Raw genomic sequence first — 20740 nt, 5'->3', positions numbered from 1 at the left:
CTTTATATGACTGTAAAAAAGATTTAAAAATAAGTATATATTTGTTGAATTTAACTGATATTTGATAGGGTAAAATGCGGGACAAATTTGAGAAAATAAATATGGACTTTTATTGAATAAGTAGAATAATTAATGGATCAAAACATAACTTAAAAATGATCGTGAATCAAAATTAAACTAAGTATAAAATAATTTGACAAAATCTGAAAAATCATATACATGACTATTATTTTCATGTTATGGTCGAATATAATTTATCAACAATTATAATTTTGAGTTCAAAAACTAGTGTTAAGCAATTGAATGCTTGAAATGACCCATGCTTACGATGTTATAAAAATTATCAATTAAATGAAAAGGAAAAAGATAACTCTTTCTGCAACAAAAAAAAGAAGAAGGAAAAGACTACTCTTTGTAAGTAAAAGTCGCAATCGCTCCAAAATAAGTCTTCCACTCTTCCACACGACTCTCCAACCGATGAGATGAGCATGCCAGTCATCACCATGTCTCCTTCCCTCATCAACACTGTAATAAAGCAGCACAGCTGAGAAACGAAAGCTGAAACCTGAAAATCAAAGCCAAATCCACTCCACCGAATCGCAAACTGCAATGGATCAGCAACCGTTGATCAAAGTCGACGGTCCAGATTCGTCCTCCTCCGACCTCCCCCAATACCAGTCCGGCTTCCACAACCACTTCTCCTCCGAAGCTCTCCCGGGAGCTCTCCCCCACGGCCAGAGCAGTCCTCTCCTCTGTCCGTACGGCCTGTACCCCGAGCAAATATCCGGCACCGCCTTTACCGTCCCTCGCAAGCTCAACCTCCGCACCTGGCTCTACCGGGTCAAGCCCTCCGTGACCCACGAGCCCTTCAAGCCGCGCGAGCCCAAGCACGGGAGGCTCGTCAGCGAGTTCAACGGCTCGAACAGCTCGACCACGCCGACTCAGCTCCGGTGGAGGCCCGTGGATGTGCCCGAGACGCCCACGGACTTTGTCGACGGGTTGTACACTGTGTGTGGAGCTGGCAGCTCGTTCCTACGCCATGGTTATGCCATTCACATGTAATTGGTATTCCATAACTTTGATAACCCAAGTGGAGAACAAGTGTAAAAAATTCTAAAGAGGAAATTTTTATGCACTCTTTGGTAATTGATAGGTACACTGCCAATAAATCAATGGATAATTGTGCTTTTTGCAATGCTGATGGTGACTTCTTGATAGTGCCCCAAACAGGAAGTAAGTGGTTTGTGATCATTGATAAATTGCAACTCTTAATTGGGTTCTTAGATTTTAATGTTAATATTCTGGACCTGTAAATGCTTTCATAGTCTTGGTCATATCATTTTTCTTTTTGGGTTTGTCTTTATTAAGTTTTATAATGTGTTGAGTCTATTTGAAAACTGAGTTAATTAATGGTCATCATTCTTACACTAAACTTGTGTTGTGTTATGATCAAAGGCATTCTCTGTCATACTCTATTCTGGTTGTGTAGGGCTCTGGATCACCACTGAATGCGGAAGATTGCGAGTTTCTCCCGGAGAAATTGCTGTATTACCTCAGGGATTTCGTTTTGCAGTGGACCTGCCGGATGGCCCTTCGCGGGGTTATGTGGCTGAGGTTTTCGGCACCCATTTTCAACTCCCTGATCTTGGACCAATAGGTGAATAACTGTTAGTCTGTTATTCTCAAATCATGTAATGTGGCTGCTATATTGAGTGTTTCCATTACCTGTAGGCAGTGAGAATGTAATTTTGATTACATGTAGGAGCTAATGGTCTTGCTGCTCCAAGGGATTTTCTTGTTCCCACAGCATGGTTCGAAGAGAGTTGCCGGCCAGGTTACATTATTATACAAAAATTTGGTGGTGAGCTTTTTACTGCAAAACAAGATTTCTCTCCCTTCAATGTAGTTGCCTGGCATGGTAATTATTCTCCATATAAGGTGCGTGATATTGTTGTTGTTACCTTTTTGCTCATATGTTATTATATCCCAGTAAACTGCTAATCTAAGTTATTTCTAGATAGGACTCTGGTGTATGTACCCTCACTCTCATGGGACCTGATTTATTAAAAAATACCTTATTTGCTTGCAGTATGATCTGACCAAGTTCTGTCCTTTTAACACTGTTTTATTTGATCATGGTGATCCATCAATAAATACAGGTATATACTATATAGGATGTTGCTTTTTTTTTTCTTTCTCCCAAATATTTTCTTTGTATTACAATATGTTTCATGGCTAATAAAAATCTGTGTATATTATCTTGACTGATCTTGTGCAATTACGATGCAGTATTGACAGCACCAACTGATAAACCTGGTGTTGCATTGCTTGATTTTGTCATTTTCCCTCCGCGATGGTTGGTTGCTGAACATACATTCAGACCTCCATACTACCATCGTAATTGTATGAGTGAATTTATGGGCCTCATTTATGGTGGATATGAGGTAATCTCACGAATGTTTTTTTTCCATGATCGAACATGAAATGTTGAGTACTAGGTATCTAACTATAGCTCACTGATTTCATTATGAGGGTGTGAAAGAGCTAGATAGTCATTAGAGTCTGCACATAATTTTCTTACTTTGTGCACGCAAGATAGTCATTTATGTTGGTTTTGTGGAAAGATCAGATCCTGAGGGCCATCTGTATGCTAGATATGTTTAATTAAACTGAAGGGACCAGTTCAGTGACTCAACACAAAGAGTACATGTTCTTGTTTTCAGGCAAAAGCTGATGGGTTTCTTCCAGGTGGTGCAAGCCTTCACAGCTGCATGACTCCCCATGGTCCTGACACCAATACATATGAGGTATGCTAACACAGAATGAATACAAAATGCTATTTCTTTTCCCTGTTTCATTTCTGGGCACAGAGCGTTTTTTGTTTTTTTGTTATCCTTTCCGTACTCTACAGTTTCAATCAATCCTAGAGTAGACATGTCAGTAGAACCATTCTACTATGGATGAAAATTTCTGGAATGTTGTTGTTTACACCGTATTTTTTTAGGGTAACAGTTGTATAGTTATATTCTTGTGATGGCTACACACAAAAAAAAGTATCTATTTTGGTTAATCACATTTCATAATTGGTTGGGTTCTCATCAAGTGTTCCCATCTTTTGTATAGTAGGTTAATGCCCCAAAGTAATATAAAAAGAAAGGTTTGGTGTGCACGTAACTGATATGGTCGACTGGATTTTCATTTTCTTTTTCCATTTGCTAATCAACTGGCTTTTCCACTTGTTTTGTTGACAACACCCTTAAGTGCTCAATGATCAGTCCTTGTTTAACACTGACTCTCTTGGACTCACAGGCTACCATTGCACGTGGAAATGAGCCAGGACCACATAAGATCAGTGATACAATGGCTTTTATGTTTGAATCGTGCTTAATGCCCCGAATATGCCCATGGGCTCTGGAGTCTCCCTTCATGGATCATGATTATTACCAGTGTTGGATTGGACTGAGATCACATTTCACACGTGAAGCGGTGAATATTACAGACAGAGATATCCAGAATGGGCAGAAAGAGGATTAAAGTGGAGAGTGCCATGGTTAATTTAGACAGATGAAGTCAGTCTTTATAAAACTATAAGCAAAAACATAACCATCGTGTGTAGATAATACAATAGCATGAGTGTATAAACTGCAACCAAATCAGGTATGAACTGCATGTTTATTTTACCGATTTCTGTATTAAAGCACTGTGTGTTAAATCAAATCAGTCCTATGTTTTATGGTGGAATGGCCCAAATGAATACAATTGTACAAGCATAGTCCTTTTGCATGGAGAAAGATCCTTTATATATATACCTTTTCTCATGTGTCAATTTGAGATTGGTCAAGATGAGAGTATAACAGTCTTTGTTCATAATTCCTATTACCTTTAATGTGAATAACTGTGGAAAATAGTCGGTGACTCAGTGGCAACTTGTTTAATCGCGCTTCCTCACCCTTCTGCCAGAAACCATTGTTATCTTCTAAGCCTTTGTTTGAATGGCCTTCCTCTTGAATTATACAGTTTTTGCATGATAAAACCTGTAATGTTATTTCCAGCCCCGTGGTTAGTGGGCCCAATAGTATTTAGGGCTTTTAGTTTCCCCCCAGCATGAACCTTAATTCATGTAGTGAACTATCTGTGCTTCAAAATTAAACACATGAATAAATCATGGGAATCAAAAAGTAAAACCTTTGAGTCTAATTAGATCAAATGTGAGAAATGGATGAGTAGAGGATAAATTTAGAGGGAGACAAGGGCCATCTTCATTCATCATTTACCTCTTCATTGAATTTTAATTTATAAATCATTGTTTATTTTTTTCCTTTAAAATAAAACATTGCTTAATTTTCTTAGGAGTGCCTGTAAATAGGAAAAATTGAGCTGAGATTTGGGATTAGGAAAAAATTGATGACCTTATATTATCACTATCTAAGCACGGGTATGATGGAAACAAGTAAAAACAAAAGAAATAAAGAATCCAAATTGACAAATAGAGAATTCAAATATTAATTGAAGTATCCACATGATATCTTATTTATATCAAAAGAGATGATTGACAAGGTGATTAGTTAAGATGTTCCAAAATAAATGAAAACAATACAAAGTTGTCAGTGGTTTTCTTTCTTTATCAATGAATGTGTTCTTTTGGACATCTTTATTGATGTGTTTACGCGTTCTCTTTTTGGGCCATTTATGATGATAATATATCAGCTGTCTTAAAATTTATCAAAAGAAAAAAAACAGGCAGGGCCCTCTTTGCTGCTTCCACGTGCAATAATGCTTTGCATTCGTATTTTGCACAGTAGTCCTTCTCTCTCCCCTTTCCTAGTTTCCTGTACGGTACCTCAGCATTTTTGGGATCCAAAAACAAAATTAAAATTGAGACAGAGTCACAGAGACACAGAGCCACAGAGCCACAGAGCTATTATTATATTCATGGCCAATTCTTTAAGCTGTGAACTACTAAAGGAATGCACTTATGCACATGCAGACCACTAATCAGCTTTCAGCAAAAGAAAAAAATAATTAATCAACATTTATTCGTTATAATTATATTATTGAATATTAATCATGGAACAAATTTTCTTTACGTGCTTTCAAGAAATATGTGCTTCCTCGCATGTAAAGAGCCATTTCTCCTTACTAGCTAGCAAGTCATAGTTATACATAAATAACTTATTAGAAAAAAAAACAGTTATATATATATATATATGTGTCAGACTATAATTTATTGTTAAGAAAAAAAGTAAAACTTTGTAATATAATGGGCGGAGAAGATTATCAAAGCCTAGCTACAAGCCATTGATAGGTTTGACTTTATGAAATTAACCAAGGGGAACACATTATGATTATGTGTTTAATATGTACATTATCAATTAAGTGGGTGATATTTAATTAAGGCATAAATTCAATTTAGATATATAACTATATAAGCTATTTCAACGGGTTCATGAACTTTCAAATATACACTCGATTTATTATCTAAATTGAAAAATGAATTTCTGTCCATTGATTCATTGAGAGATCAGTTAAATGACAGCTTGGTTTTTACTGACCGGGATTACTTAGCGATATGGCGCTATCTTAGCAAACATTTTCCATCAAATGGGCGACACGGGCCCACAATTTAATAAAAATAGAGAGAGAGAGAGTTTGTGGGCCCGTGTCAGAAGTTAGGTGGACCCGCGGGAAATGAGCGACACGGGTCCACCTAACCCTTGACACGGGTCCACAAACTCATCATCTCTTTCTCTCTCGTTGAACACAAGTGAGAGATTTATATTCGAATTTGGGGAAAAACGTGATGTTTTTAGGAGACTAAATGGTCAGGAGAGCGTTCGACGAGCGGGAAAGATGTGATGGGTGTGTGGGCCCGTGTCAAGTGGATATGTGTTGCTCATTTGGCGGGAAATGTATGCTGAGTTTGTACCACGTCGCCAATTAATCCCCGTTAGCAAAAGCCAAGCTGACATTTAACTGATCTCTCAATAAATTGATGGACGAAATTTCATTTTTCAATTTACATAATAAATCAGGTGTATATTTGATATATTTGAAAGTTCGTGAACCTCGTTGAAATAACATATATAGTTATGTGTCTAAATTGAATTTATGCCTTTAATTAACTAATTAGTACATGCAGATGGGGTTCACATCAATGTGACAAACTTTTGGAGAGAAGTATATAGTACTTAACATGCCTTCTAACTTTTCCACTGATCATTATTAGTGTCTCCTAAGTACTTGCATTAAAAAAACAACATAAATGCCAACATATATAATATGTTGAGAGAGAGAGAGAGGCACGAAAAGGGACTCTCAAACCCTCCCCATGTGAGGTTGATTTGGGGACAAAGCAAACAAAGGTGGGCTCTTACTAGCAATTCACATGGGGGGGGGGGGGGGGGGGGGAAGGAGGACATGATTCTCACAAGCTCTCTCCCTTCCTTTCACAGCTCATCCTTTCTAAATCCCTACATCCTTCCACTATATACCACTACCCAATATATATTTATATACCCTACAAAGACTTTCTCCTATGTATGTCTACCACACCCAAAATCATATATACTTGTACGTACACACATGAATATTGAAAATCATCCATGATCATATATGCATATATATAATCAATGTAGATCTTGATTAATGAGGATCGATCATGTTCCATAATTAGATCCCACCATTAATTGATGGATTGAAACCAATTGATCCCAAAGAGTTGGTCAGGTCAATGCTATGAGATAACAAATGGGCCATAGATTTTTTCTATCATTCTTGTATGCGTATATCCAAGGATCTATACATCAAAAGCTCAATAATGTTATACATTGTAATAGCTAGCCAGCCAGGAAATGATGTATATATATATATATATTCTTTAATTTTAAGTGATTAAATTGGGATAATATATGGTATATATACGTCAAAATGGGATGAGGATGGCAAGGAGAGGGGTCACATCGGCACGTGGTGGCTGATTCCCTGAGTTAATAAAAGTATATACTAATGCAGTAGTGGTGGTGACTTTCCAGTGGATGAAACCCTAGCCTAATTGATGAGTCCCACCTCAATGCTTGTCTCCCCCAGCTGTTGCTAGCTGTCCTAGCGAATCCCCACCACCCCATGTGACCCACACCTCTCCAAGACCTCTGGGCCTTAAAAAAATGCTCCAAAATACATATCCAAAGAGAAATTAAGCTAAAGAGTGGAATCAAGAGAGAGAAAGAAATGCAGTAGTAGTAGTGATTATGATGATTGTACATGTTGCTTGCTGGCAATAACATTGCTGCTGCTTCTGCTTCCCATGTTATATCTCTTGCTGCAGTAGTGTTTTTTAGGAGTCCAAGATTTGCCCAAAAGATAGATCGATCAATATATTCATTCATTGCAGTTGTTGGTTGGGTTCGTTGGTGTCGGTTAATTTGTTGGGAGGTACCACCTTATATTAGGAGAGGCACGTACATATTGAGAGAGAATGGCACAATTACCACCCAAAATTCCAAGCATGACTCAAAATTGGCCTTCTTTCCCCCACCAAAGAATGCCCTCTATGGCCAATTTCATCCCCACCACCTCCTCCTCCTCCGCCGCCGCCATTCAACAGCAACAGCAACAACAATCTTCATGCAATTGGATGGACGAATTCCTCGACTTCTCCTCCGCCAGGCGCGGGGCCCACCGGAGGTCCGCGAGCGACTCCATAGCCTTCATGGAGTCGCCTCTGGTACTTTTGGAAGAAGAAGAATGCAGGAACTCCACCGCCGCCACCATGGTGCATCACGGACCCAACAACATCGGTTTCGACCGCCTGGACGACGACCAGCTCATGTCAATGTTCTCCGACGACATGTCGGTGACGGTGCCGCCTACCCTCTCCTCCTCCAACCCCTCCACGCCGTCCGACCAGAACAGCAATAACGACGACAATGACAACAATAATAAGGCAATGCCTCATCATCAGGACCCCCACCACCACCAGCCAAAGAGTGAGCCGGGAGAGGTTGAGAGCTCATGCGAACCGGACTCTCAGGGTTATCCTCACGCGCCGCCGCCAACCTCCCCCGCTGATCCTAAGAGGGTTAAAAGGTAATTTCGCACATACACAGGATTTTAATTTGCATGCATGGATCTGATAATATTCGATAACCCGTTACCCATTAGTCCATTACCCATGCACATAATGAATCAATTAAAATTTAGTAATGGAACCAGATCCAAAAATTGGGTTCTTGTCATTATTTAATTACTATGCGCTAATTAAGCTTAACTCCTTAATTGGTTTGTGATTAGGATTTTGGCAAACCGGCAATCAGCACAGAGGTCGAGAGTGAGAAAGTTGCAATACATTTCAGAGCTTGAACGCAGCGTTACATCATTACAGGTACAACATCGATCAATTTGCTTAATTATCCACAGCGTGGTACGTTGATAATTATATATAAGTTAGAGTCTTATTGCTTGCTTTACAATTAATTGGTTTAGTTATTAATAATTTGATTTTGTATTCTTATTAATGCAAATTAAAGTCGGAGGTATCAGCACTTTCACCAAGGGTTGCATTTCTAGACCACCAAAGGTTGATCCTCAATGTTGATAATAGTGCTCTTAAGCAAAGGATTGCTGCTTTGGCTCAAGATAAACTTTTCAAAGATGGTATGTAAGAGCTTCATTATATATATAATATGAATTAATATTATTTATATTATTCTATTGTTATATATTTGATATATATGCTATATTATTAAATTGTCAATCGAATTTTAATGCTCTAGATTTTGACTTATAATAGATTCAATTGTCTACTACGTCTAATAAGACATTATTTTGCATTAGCTTTTCCACTTAAGAACAAATTAATTCTAACAATTCATGGAATTTTATGGCAAAGTACTTTCTTCCCTATCACTGTCTAACTTCTTTAATCGAAAAAGCAGTGATTTAGACCTTCTAATCCCAAAACAAAAATTCAAACAAAAAGTGGCACTTATTTATGGTGTTTTTATACAATATATATTGTATGCATGCTACATTATGAATATTAATTTAATTATTTTCTGCTAGGCCTCAAGTGGATGCACGAGTTAATCATGAAATATATGGATAACATAAAGAATATATTCCCAAATCCCAATATCAGTTTTAGAAACAGAAGTACACAACCAACTAACATGATTTCTACCCCAATCCCAAGTGATTCAATTAATTTTTATTTCAACCATACAATATTTTCAGCTCATCAAGAGGCACTAAAGAAGGAGATAGAGAGGTTAAGGCAGGTTTATCACCACCAGAGCCTAAAGAAGATGGGCAACCAAAATGCACCACCTCACCAACACCAACACCAACACCAACACCAACACCAACACCAGCAACCAAACCCAGACATTATGCTCTGTACAGATCACAAGGAGCAGCAGCAGATTCTCAACTGATGAGAATCAGATCATAACTGCAGTTTAATTTTAGGGGAGAGAGAGAGAGACAGAAATTAATGGCATCATGGCATATAATAATGCTAACTTGGCCTTTCCATTCACGTGAAGTGTTTCCACTTGTATGCTTTTGTGGGACCCTTGACAAGGTTGCGAGATTGGGAGGCTGTAACAAGGACACGTGGACTGCTTGGATAGGGTGCTGAAATCATTTTTTTTTATTTTCAGTAATCATTTTTATTTTTTTTTGGTTGGGAGGTTGGGCCACTTGGCTTGGATGTGTTTTCTCTTTCAATTATTGTTTCATTCAGATTTCTTTCTTTTTAACTTTTGATTAATTATTGGAGAAGTGGTGGGTTTTTTTTTTTGGGAGGGGGAGATTCTATGAATGTATTGAAGCAGAATTTGTCAGGGTGGGAGTGGCCATGTTTGAGTCTGATTGTTGTATCTTTTAATGTGCTTAACTTTCTTTTTCCCCTTGGGACTAATAATGTGCTACTATGTCTCGATCATTTGTTTATGTTAGTTGATTCTTTTGGAAAAATGTGAAAATGTATAAGAATTAGAATGCATCTTGATATGGTTATCCAAATCTGCCCATATATAATTTCTTTATGTTATTGCAGTGCTAAGATTTATCTTCTATATATGTTGTATCTTGTATATATATATGCAACATTGTGTATCTGTAATCTGTACAAAATGCAAGTGAAGTAAATGTTTGAGGATGTCTGCATATAATTTCTTGGCAATGGCCAATGACTAGACTTGATCAGCTTGCAAGTGAGATGCATTTGGAGAATGTTTAGGAGGACTTTCTGCAATGTCACTCACTTTTCTTGAGAACCGCCTCTTTTGATTCCCCCAGTGTTTCATTACAGCCATCATCAGCATCCAGATGACTTTGTGATGAGACATGGAACTATAAACCCTAAAGATGTAGACCACAAGAGCTATTGAAGATGTGCCTCCTGTGAAAATGAACAACACCCAAAAGTAACCGGGGCTAAGTCTAAGAGGTTCATCATCTGGTTCCATGTCTATGCACTTCTGAGATGCTAGCATGGCGTTCTCTAAGTCCCGAAGCTTACCACTTTCAGATACCTTCAGCATTGCTTGAGTTACACTAGGAAGCAACTGGGATCCCCTTGGAAATGCCTGTGGAACAAAGGAAAAGTTTATCCAATCACATCCTGCATCTTGTGGTTAGAAATGTAATTGTCAATTGTGCAAATGAAACTTGATTCTTAGATAGAAAATTATATTACAAATCCAAATCCTCCAACTTTGTTAGTAGTTCCAGCTGTGGTAAAGCTTTTGCAGTATCTTGCAAGGAATATTTTGGCCAGAGGGACTTCAAGAAAAATGGCTGCAATTTCTTTGCTTCTGAGGGCTTGTGCATATTCATCAGCTGAGGAGAAATTCTTCATGTTATTGGGGTGGAAGTGCAACACTTCCTGTAGATATTTCCAAAGATAGGATACACCAGAACAACCAACCATGGCATTGCTGTTTTGCAGTGCCTCAACATCAGCTACAGTTGGTTCAAACTGAGGGACAATGAGCATGCTGGCAAGGTTAGCCGTGTAAGTCTGCGTGATAACTAGTGCCATGAACAGCCACACCACCATTGTAATCCGTGACAAATTGCTATTTAACTTGTTCCCTTTGTTCAAACAATCAACAAAAGTGATTTAGAATAGATAATTAACTACTTCTTTTGGTATAAGTTCAAAAGTTAAATTAGCTTGTGAGTTGTGACTACATTCTAGAATGTAGGAAATAAGTTTCTTACCATGAAAGGAGAAGAGAGTACTAAAGGCTAACCAAATCAAGGTCCCTATTTGATTGAAGATGGAGCCGTTGAGTTCAGGGCAGTGGTTTCGCTCTATCAGCCATACGACAAAGCCATTGTAGATAGTTATGGCTGCTGTTAAAACCCACATGGCTTTAGTGAAAGGCTTTGTGAATAACCATGCTCTATCTTGTGCTCTTGATTGAACTGGTACTATCATTACCAGTCCAGATTCAGTGTAGGGCTCTGTGAATTCTGCATGCTTATATCTTTTGGATAGTATTGCTATATCACCAACTGCTGCATCAAAGTTCTGCTTCAATCCATTGAAAATTCAAAAAACCAATTTTGATTAGCCTTCGTTGTTTGAAAATATATATACATATTTATGCAATGAATCTCTTACCTTTAAATGAATTTGCTCCACCAAAGCATCATAGGAGTCATTGAAGGGGAAGAACTTGTATGGCAAATGAAATGGCAATTCTTGTAAGGTGGCTTCAAAGAGATGGATTGCAAGTCCTTTATAAGAGAGAGAGATGTTATTTCCCAAGTGATCTTGTTCCACTTCCACATTCACATAATTTTTGAATGTTGATCTAACTGGCACACCAATTCTAAGTGGATTGGCATTTGTTGGTGGACTCCACCCTTTTGGTGTATACCAAGGGCCCCCTGGCCAAAACACTTGGCCCAAATCCTGCATAGAAGAGCTATTTCTAGCAGTTTCACCAATAGTCTCTGAGAAGCCTAATCCATCTGACCAGAACCCAAGTTCTCTGTAACTCTTTCCCATCACGTTGATGATCTGAAATGTATGTCCTGGAGCTAATCTTTGGTGACCACTAAACTGAACCTTCCCGGTTAATCCACGAAAATCACTTTGCAAAATGTTTGATAAAATTTGGTGGCTTTCTTGCTTCTTCTCCCTCATTGCAAGAGCTACTGTCCATGCTGCATCATAAGCCTGCACTGCAAAAATACTTGGTTCATGATTGTCCTCTTCAGGATGTTCTGAGCTAAACCGTTGACGAAATCTGTGATAAAAATGCTGAAAATGGGACTCATTTTCGGGGAAGTAGCTCTTGACTCCAACAATTCCTTGCATTGTAGAGATGGTTGAGGCATTGAAGGAAGGGACAAGGCTCGTAAAGGGGTCAGTAGTGATCCATACATAATCCCTTTCCATCATTTTCATTCTTTTTGCCTTCTCAAATAGCTGCACTGCCAATGGCAAGGACAAGTGGACGACAAAGACTCTACATTGGCTGCTCTTAAGCCTCTCAAGATGCTCGGACAACGAAGAATCAATAGGTGGGAGAGCTACATAGTGGCCAATTTCTGCGCCTACTTCTTTAAGAGCATCAAAGAGATGTCGTAAAACGGCAGAGGCTGAAACATCCTTGTCTTCGTATATTATGGTGACTTGATACCATTGCCAAGATTGAATTATAGCTGCTATGGCTTCCATTTGCTTTAACTGGTTTGGTGAAGCTTGAACTAGAAAGGTCCACAGCTTTGTTACCCACTTTGGAGTTGCATCAGCTAAAGAAACAATTGGAATATGACTCTGGTTTCCAATCTCCGCGACTAATGACACCTCTTCCCATGTTTGTGGACCTAGAATTGCTTGCACTTGGTGCTTAATGATAAGATCTTTGGCTGCAATTTGCATTAGAATTTTATATTTCTTGGTTTTGTATCCAAAAAATCCAAGAATTAGTAATAGAAACTGTATGCTAAATGCTTAAACTAAGAAGGTTTCATTACCTTCCAAGTCTGTCATACAAAATTTAGTCAAAATCTGTTTTGTGTTCCAATTCTTATGAATTTCCAAGGATGTCCTTACATGATCTTGGTATTTTAGTTATGGCATCAATTGGCTGCTTTTGTTTCCTATATATCTGTTTGTTTTCCTAGTTAGTTTAAGGGACTTGCCATCATGCATAGTTTCACCATCAAAACATGTTTTATGAGAGACTTGTCAACTCATATATATATATATATATATATATATCAATTTCTGCCCAAAATAGAGCTTAGTGTTGGATAAAATTTACTAATTACCTGCAAGAGCCGCCTGCAGGGGCTCCCCTTGAGAGTTTCTGATGTGCAAAACCAAACTTTGATTGCTTGTGTTAAAAAAATCCTCCACTGCCATCTCCATTGCCACCCTCTCTTCTTTACCAATTCGAGACCCGGTATCAACAATGGCACCTAGTATTCCCCTGAAACCATCATCCTTACTTATGTCAGTACTTCCATCAACTCTCGACCTATGTTTAAGTAGTAAAACAAAGGCCATGAGGGACAGCAAAACAGCAAACTTGTCCATTCTGCACTGCAAATATTGTCCGTTTCATTTCCTACTTATAGGAATAAAATTCCTCTTCTTACATTTCCTATTCAGTATTAAAGAGGTTTCCTTTTTTCTTGGGTCTTAGTCAATACAAGGAATGGGTTTTCCTGTCTCTTACTTTTCATCAGTAAAATATCTATCCTCAGGTTATTATGGTTAACTTTCCTGGCCGGTAATGTACATACAAGACAATAATAAAAAAACTAATGATAAAGACGAAGAAATGAGACAAAAAGAGTGTAATTCTGGGTCACTTCCAATGCATATTTTAAGTCACTACTACTAGGATGACCAAACTTGGTTGTTAGCACAGATGCTGCAGTGTCTCATTAAATAATGACATGCATAGTAATACTTCATTTGGTGAACAAATTTGATAACTGACTTAGTCAATATTACAAGGAATTGGTTTTCATGTCTTTTACTTTTGATCGGTAAAGGATCAAATATCTATCCTCATTCTGCAGTATATATGAGGCTCAGGTTATGGTTTACTTTCCTGGTAACGTTCATACAAGACAATAAATAAAAAAACGGATGATAAAGACAAGGAAATGAGACAAAAGAGTGTATTTCTGGGTACCTTCCAATTCATATATATTTTACAGTCACTACTACTACGGTCACCGAATTTGGTTGTTCTCAAATCATGCTGCAGTGTTTCATTTAAATAATGACATAGATACTAACACATCATTTGGTTTTTAATGTTATTGTTTTTAATATTATACTGCAGTCTATCTATACGCGTTGATTCTGATAAACTGTGGAAGTTTTAGAAAATGCTGGTCTTTGGTCCGAGTCATCAGTCCTTGCACGTAGAGAAATCTTGACTTTAGATTAAACCTCGATCAGTACTCTAGATGGAATGAGTTGAAGAATTCTTTACCATCCTAATTAAGAATGAACTTACTCTTTTGGCCAGAAAAATAAAGAATGAACTTACTCAAAACTGACTGACCAAGTAATTCACTTCCTCAAACCTAAATATGAATAGCTAGAAGCTGTTTTGAGTTATTTTCAGTTTTTAGGAGCCAACTCTTTTTACAGTTTCAATTTAAGTCCAAGTTGAATTGTTGCAAAGTACTCCACCAAATGAGCTACTTGCACAAGACATTATGACGCCGCTATTGACTAGAAGTTTTGGAGGAGATGAACCTGAACCAAATACAAATAGGGTGGTTGGGACATTGTAAGGACCACATAATAAGCATCTTGTAGATTACTACACTTCAACTGACAACAAGTTCCTTAATTTGTTAACTTTCTTGGAGATGTAAGTATTGGAACCAAACATTTTTACTACATCCCCATAAAATTTCTACCATGAAGTAATTTAATAATTAAGGCATTGAGGCTCTACAGTTGGCTTATTCTATGTCTCCGATATAGTCTTTGTACAAATGGTTAAAAATTATACTCTATTTTATATGCAACATTGTATCTATCCTAATTGGAAGTAATGCTAAGCAGATCATATTTTTAGACCACAATAGCGCTACTAATTGAGTAATTGATGTACTAAGTACACATCAACTATTATATCACGTGGTCTGGATTGAAAATATGGTCCATCTAGTGTAACTATCCTACTTAGTAGTTGAATTAAAGTGCAAAAGAACTTGGTGAGAGCATATATTACGAATCCATATCCTCCAACTTTCATAAAGGCTTTGCAGTACATGCCAAGGAATAATTTGGCCAGAGGGACCTCAAGAAAAGCAGCAGCAATTACTTTGCTACTGAGGGCTTCTGCATATTCTTCGGGGGAGTTCAACTGCTTGATAAGGTTACCAAATCTGCCCACGTTTAATTTCTTTATGCTAAGATTTATCTTCTTTATATATTGTATCTTGTATAAATGCAACATTGTGTATCTGTAATCTGCACAAAATGCAAGTGAAGTAAATGTTTGAGGATGTCTGGATATAATTTCTTGGCAATGGCCTCTGTATAATGACTAGAATTGATCAGCTTGCAAGGGAGATGCATTTGGAGAATGTTTAGGAGGACTTTCTGCAATATCACTCACTCTTCTTGAGAATCGCCTCTTATGATTCCCCTAGTGTTTCATTACAGCCATCATCAGCTTCCAGATGACTTAGTGTTGAGACATCGAACTATAAACCCTAAAGATGTAGATCACAAGAGCTATTGAAGATGTGCCTCCTGTGAAAATGAACAACACCCAAAAGTAACTGGGGCTAAGTCTAAGAGGTTCATCATCTGGTTCCATGTCTATGCACTTCTGAGATGCTAGCATGGCGTTCTCTAAGTCCCGAAGCTTACCACTTGCACATACATTCAGCATTGCTTGAGATACACTAGGAAGCAACTGGGATCCCCTTGGAAATGCCTGTGGAACAAAGGAAAAGTTTATCCAATCACATCCTGCATTTTGGGGTTAGAAATATAATTGTCAATTGTGCAAATGAAACTTGATTCTTAGATAGAAAATTATATTACAAATCCAAATCCTCCAACTTTGTAAGTAGTTCCAGCTGTGGTAAAGCTTTTGCAGTATCTTGCAAGGAATATTTTGGCCAGAGGGACTTCAAGAAAAATGGCTGCAATTTCTTTGCTTCTGAGGGCTTGTGCATATTCATCAGCTGAGGAGAAATTCTTCAAGTTATTGGGGTGGAAGTGCAACACTTCCTGTAGATATTTCCAAAGAAAGGATACACCAGAACAACCAACCATGGCATTGCTGTTTTGCAGTGCCTCAACATCAGCTACAGTTGGTTCAAACTGAGGGACAGTGAGCATGCTGGCAAGGTTAGCCGTGTAAGTCTGCGTGATAACTAGTGCCATGAACAGCCACACCACCATTGTAATCCGTGACAAATTGCTATTTAACTTGTTCCCTTTGTTCAAACAATCAACAAAAGCGATTTAAAATAGATAACTACTTCTTTTGGTGTAAGCTCCAAAGTTAAATTAGCTTATGACTACATTCTAGAATGTAGGAAATAAGTTTCTTACCATGAAAGGAGAAGAGAGTACTAAAGGCTAACCAAATCAAGGTCCCTATTTGATTGAAGATGGAGCCGTTGAGCTCAGGGCAGTGGTTTCGCTCTATCAGCCATACGACAAAGCCATTGTAGATAGTTATGGCTGCTGTTAAAACCCACATGGCTTTAGTGAAAGGCTTTGTGAATAACAATGCTTTATCTTGTGCTCTATCTCGTGCTCTTGATTGAACCGGTACTATCATTACCACTCCAGATTCAGAGTAGGGCTCTGTGAATTCTGCATGCTTATATCTTTTGGCTACTATTGATATGTCACCAACTGCTGCATCAAAGTTCTGCTTCAATTTATTGGAAATTAAAAAAACCAATTTCGATTAGTTTCCGCTGTTTGTAAATATATATACATATTTATGCAATGAATCTCTTACCTTTAAATGAATTTGCTCCACCAAAGCATCATAGGAGTCATTGAAGGGGAAGAACTTGTATGGCAAATGAAATGGCAATTCTTGTAAGGTGGCTTCAAAGAGATGGATTGCAAGTCCTTTATAAGAGAAAGAGATGTTATTTCCCAAGTGATCTTGTTCCACTTCCACATTCACATAATTTTTGAATGTTGATCTAGCTGGCACACCAATTCTAAGAGGATTGGCATTTGTTGGTGGACTCCACCCTTTTGGTGTATACCAAGAGCCTCCTGGCCAAAACACTTGGCCCAAATCCTGCATAGAAGAGCTATTTCTAGCAGTTTCACCAATAGTCTCTGAGAAGCCTAATCCATCTGACCAGAACCCAAGTTCTTTGTAACTCTTTCCCATCACATTGATGATCTGAAATGTATGTCCTGGAGCTAATCTTCGGTGACCAGTAAACTGAACCTTCCCGGTTAATCCACGAAAATCACTTTGCAAAATGTTTGATAAAATTTGGTGGCTTTCTTGCTTCCTCTCCCTCATTGCTAGAGCTACTGTCCATGCTGCATCATAAGCCTGCACTGCAAAAATACTTGGTTCATGATAGTCCTCTTCAGGATGTTCTGAGCTAAACCGTTGACGAAATCTGGGATAAAAATGCTGAAAATGGGACTCATTTTCGGGGAAGTAGCTCTTGACTCCAACAATTCCTTGCATTGTAGAGATGGTTGAGGCATTGAAGGAAGGGACAAGGCTCGTAAAGGGGTCAGTAGTGATCCATACATAATCCCTTTCCATCATTTTCATTCTTTTTGCCTTCTCAAATAGCTGCACTGCCAATGGCAAGGACAAGTGGACGACAAAGACTCTACATTGGCTGCTCTTAAGCCTCTCAAGATGCTCGGACAACGAAGAATCAATAGGTGGGAGAGCTACATAGTGGCCAATTTCTGCGCCTACTTCTTTAAGAGCATCAAAGAGATGTCGTAAAACGGCAGAGGCTGAAACATCCCTGTCTTCGTATATTATGGTGACTTGATACCATTGCCAAGATTGAATTATAGCTGCTATGGCTTCCATTTGCTTTAACTGGTTTGGTGAAGCTTGAACTAGAAAGGTCCACAGCTTTGTTGCCCACTTTGGAGTTGCATCAGCTAAAGAAACAATTGGAATATGACTCTGGTTTCCAATCTCCGCGACTAATGACACCTCTTCCCATGTTTGTGGACCAAGAATTGCTTGCACTTGGTGCTTAGTGATAAGATTTTTGGCTGCAATTTGACCAATGTAATGGCATTAGAATTGTATATTTCTTGGGTTTGAGGAAATTACTGATTTGGTCCACTTATTTTATACATAACTCAATTTTGGTTCATGATTTTTTTTAAGTTTTATTTTGGTCTACTAATTGTTACACTTGTTCAATAAAGGTCTCAATTCGAAATTTCAGTTTTGGAGTTTATGATTTTTGAATCCTTTGGGTTGTGTTTTCTTCAATTATAATTGAAGTGTAAGTTGTATTTTATCATTTCTTAGTCATAAGAACTAATTTGGAGTATTAGGATCGAAAAGAATTGAAGTTGGGTGAAGTTTGAAAAATCTGAAAATTTTTTGGGAAAAATTGGCTGTTTCGGTCATCCTATTTTGGGGTTAATTATCTTGAGTTTTAGAACTCCGATACGAATGATTTTTATATGGTTGTAAAGAAGATATGCATAGCTTTAAAAACAAGTATATGTTTGTTGAATTTAGGTGAGATTTGATAGGGTAAAAGACGGATCAAATTTCAAATTTGGACCTTTATTGAACAAGTGGACCAAAACAGAACTTAAAAAAGATCGTAGACCAAAATTGAACTAGCTATAAAGTAAGTGGACTAAATCTGTAATTTTCTATTTTGTATCCAAACAAGAAAATTAGTAATAGAAACTGTATGCTTAATGGTTGAACTAAGAAGGTTTCATTACCTTCCTAGGCTGTCCTACAAAATGAATCAATATCTGTTTTGTGTTCCAGTTCTTATGAATTTCCAAGGATGTCCTTACATGATCTTGTTATTTTAGTTTTGGCATCAATTGACTGCTTTTGTTTCCTATATATATGTTTGTTTTCCTAGTAAGTTTAAGGTGCTTGCCATCATACATAGTCTCACCCTCGAAACATGTTTTATGAGAGACTTGTCAAACTCATATATATATATACAAATTTCTGATCAAAATAGAGCTTAGTGTTGGATAAAATTTACTAATTACCTGCAAGTGCCGCCTGCAGGGGCTCCCCTTGAGAGTTTCTGATGTGCAGATCCAAACTTTGATTGCTTGTGTTAAAAAAATCCTCCACTGCCATCTCTATTGCCACCCTCTCTTCTTTACCAATTCGAGACCCGGTATCAACAATGGCACCTAGTATTCCCATGAAACCATCATCCTTACTTGTGTAGGTACTTCCATCAACTCTCGACCCATGTTTAAGTAGTAAAAAAAAGGCCATGAGGGACAGAAAAGCAGCAAACTTTCCCATTCTGCACTGCAAATACCAAACAGTGTCTGTTTATATTCCTACTTATAGGAATAAAATTGTTCTTATTACATTTCCTAAGTATTATTTTTTCTTGGGTCTTAGTCAATACATGGAATTGGTTTTCGTGTCTCATACTTTTCATCAGCAAGGATCAAATAACTATCCTCAAGTTATGGTTAACCATGGTAATGTACATACAAGCTAGACAATAACAAGGAACTCATGATAAAGACAAGGAAATGAGACAAAAGGAGTGTATTTCTAGGTCACTTCCAATGCATATTTTAAAGTCACTACTACTAGGATGACCAAACTTGGTTGTTACCACACGATGCTGCAGTGTCTCGTATAAATAATGACATGCATACTAATACATCATGATGTAGAACAAATGGCAGAACGGTTCATGCAACAACTTAACCGCTAGAAGGCCAAGAAAAGGAACAAGCTTCAGCCTCGCCCAGTGTCAGAAATGGGCCCATGATATACCGAGGGCCTATTTTGGCTAAATTCCTTCGTTTAGGCCTTCAAATAAGCAATTTAGTGTTTTTGAATAAGTTTCATAAATTGCATTTTATTTCCATTTTTATTTTCGTTTTGAATTTCGGACGTCTAGGGTTCTGAACGTATTTAAACAACCTTTCTGGCTGTTTGTAACATTTATTATTATTTTTTTTAATCAGAAAACCTTAATATTTCTCTCATTTTTTTGGTGGATTCCAGATTCTTTCTTAGGGTTAACGCTGGTTTTCCCTAATCTCTTTTAATTGCGTGTTATGCTGCTCAGAAAACCTTGAGATTTCTCTCATTTCTTTGATGGATTCCAGATTCTTTTTTAGGTTTAACGCTGGTTTTCCCTAATCTCTTTTAATTGCGTGTTACTCTGCGTCACATCATTTGGCTAACAAATTTGGTAAATGACTTAGTCAATACAAGGAATTGGTTTTCCTGTCTTTTACTTTTGATCGGTAAAGGATCAAATATCTATCCTCATTCTGCAGTATATATGAGGCTCAGGTTATGATTTACTTTCCTGGTAACGTTCATACAAGACAATAACAAAAACTGATGATAAAGACAAGGAAATGAGACAAAAGAGTATTTCTGGGTCCCTTCAAATGCATATTTTACAGTCACTACTACTACGGTCACCGAATTTGGTTGTTCTCAAATGATGCTGCAGTGTTTCATTTAAATAATGACATAGATACTAACACATCATTTGGTAAATAAATTTGGTAACTTTAGCA

The 20740-nt window shown here is 37.7% G+C and overlaps 4 protein-coding genes across 4 annotated transcripts; 2 read left to right on the top strand and 2 right to left on the bottom strand.

Moving 5' to 3' along the window:
- Window positions 1-403: 403 nt before the first annotated feature.
- Window positions 404-3841, top strand: HGO (homogentisate 1,2-dioxygenase). Its single transcript, XM_086248380.1, has 8 exons — window positions 404-1058; window positions 1154-1233; window positions 1490-1657; window positions 1763-1938; window positions 2090-2159; window positions 2290-2444; window positions 2724-2807; window positions 3310-3841. The coding sequence occupies exons 1-8, from the start codon at window positions 610-612 to the stop codon at window positions 3532-3534; spliced, it is 1407 nt and encodes a 468-aa protein (XP_086104506.1). The 5' UTR covers window positions 404-609; the 3' UTR covers window positions 3535-3841.
- A 3352-nt stretch (window positions 3842-7193) lies between these two features.
- Window positions 7194-9709, top strand: LOC147297957 (basic leucine zipper 61-like). Its single transcript, XM_086227932.1, has 4 exons — window positions 7194-8085; window positions 8290-8380; window positions 8526-8652; window positions 9232-9709. The coding sequence occupies exons 1-4, from the start codon at window positions 7475-7477 to the stop codon at window positions 9429-9431; spliced, it is 1029 nt and encodes a 342-aa protein (XP_086084058.1). The 5' UTR covers window positions 7194-7474; the 3' UTR covers window positions 9432-9709.
- A 184-nt stretch (window positions 9710-9893) lies between these two features.
- LOC147297956 (glutamate receptor 2.8-like) lies at window positions 9894-13561 on the bottom strand. The gene is made up of 5 exons (XM_086227922.1): window positions 13294-13561; window positions 11633-12888; window positions 11227-11539; window positions 10700-11097; window positions 9894-10589 (listed from the first exon to the last, which is right to left on the bottom strand). Exons 1-5 carry the CDS (start codon window positions 13559-13561, stop codon window positions 10194-10196), a joined length of 2631 nt encoding a protein of 876 aa, XP_086084048.1. The 3' UTR covers window positions 9894-10193.
- Window positions 13562-15537: 1976 nt separating this feature from the next.
- LOC147297955 (glutamate receptor 2.8-like) lies at window positions 15538-19490 on the bottom strand. The gene is made up of 5 exons (XM_086229436.1): window positions 19223-19490; window positions 16986-18241; window positions 16568-16892; window positions 16052-16449; window positions 15538-15941 (listed from the first exon to the last, which is right to left on the bottom strand). Exons 1-5 carry the CDS (start codon window positions 19488-19490, stop codon window positions 15687-15689), a joined length of 2502 nt encoding a protein of 833 aa, XP_086085562.1. The 3' UTR covers window positions 15538-15686.
- Between the last annotated feature and the right edge of the window lie 1250 nt (window positions 19491-20740).

The sequence above is a fragment of the Dryas octopetala genome, chromosome 1 (assembly GCF_963921425.1).
Source record: "Dryas octopetala chromosome 1, drDryOcto1.1, whole genome shotgun sequence".
Lineage (NCBI taxonomy): Eukaryota > Viridiplantae > Streptophyta > Magnoliopsida > Rosales > Rosaceae > Dryas > Dryas octopetala.
The sequence above is the reverse complement of the archived record's forward strand: the minus strand, read 5'-3'. Positions and strand labels throughout refer to the sequence as shown.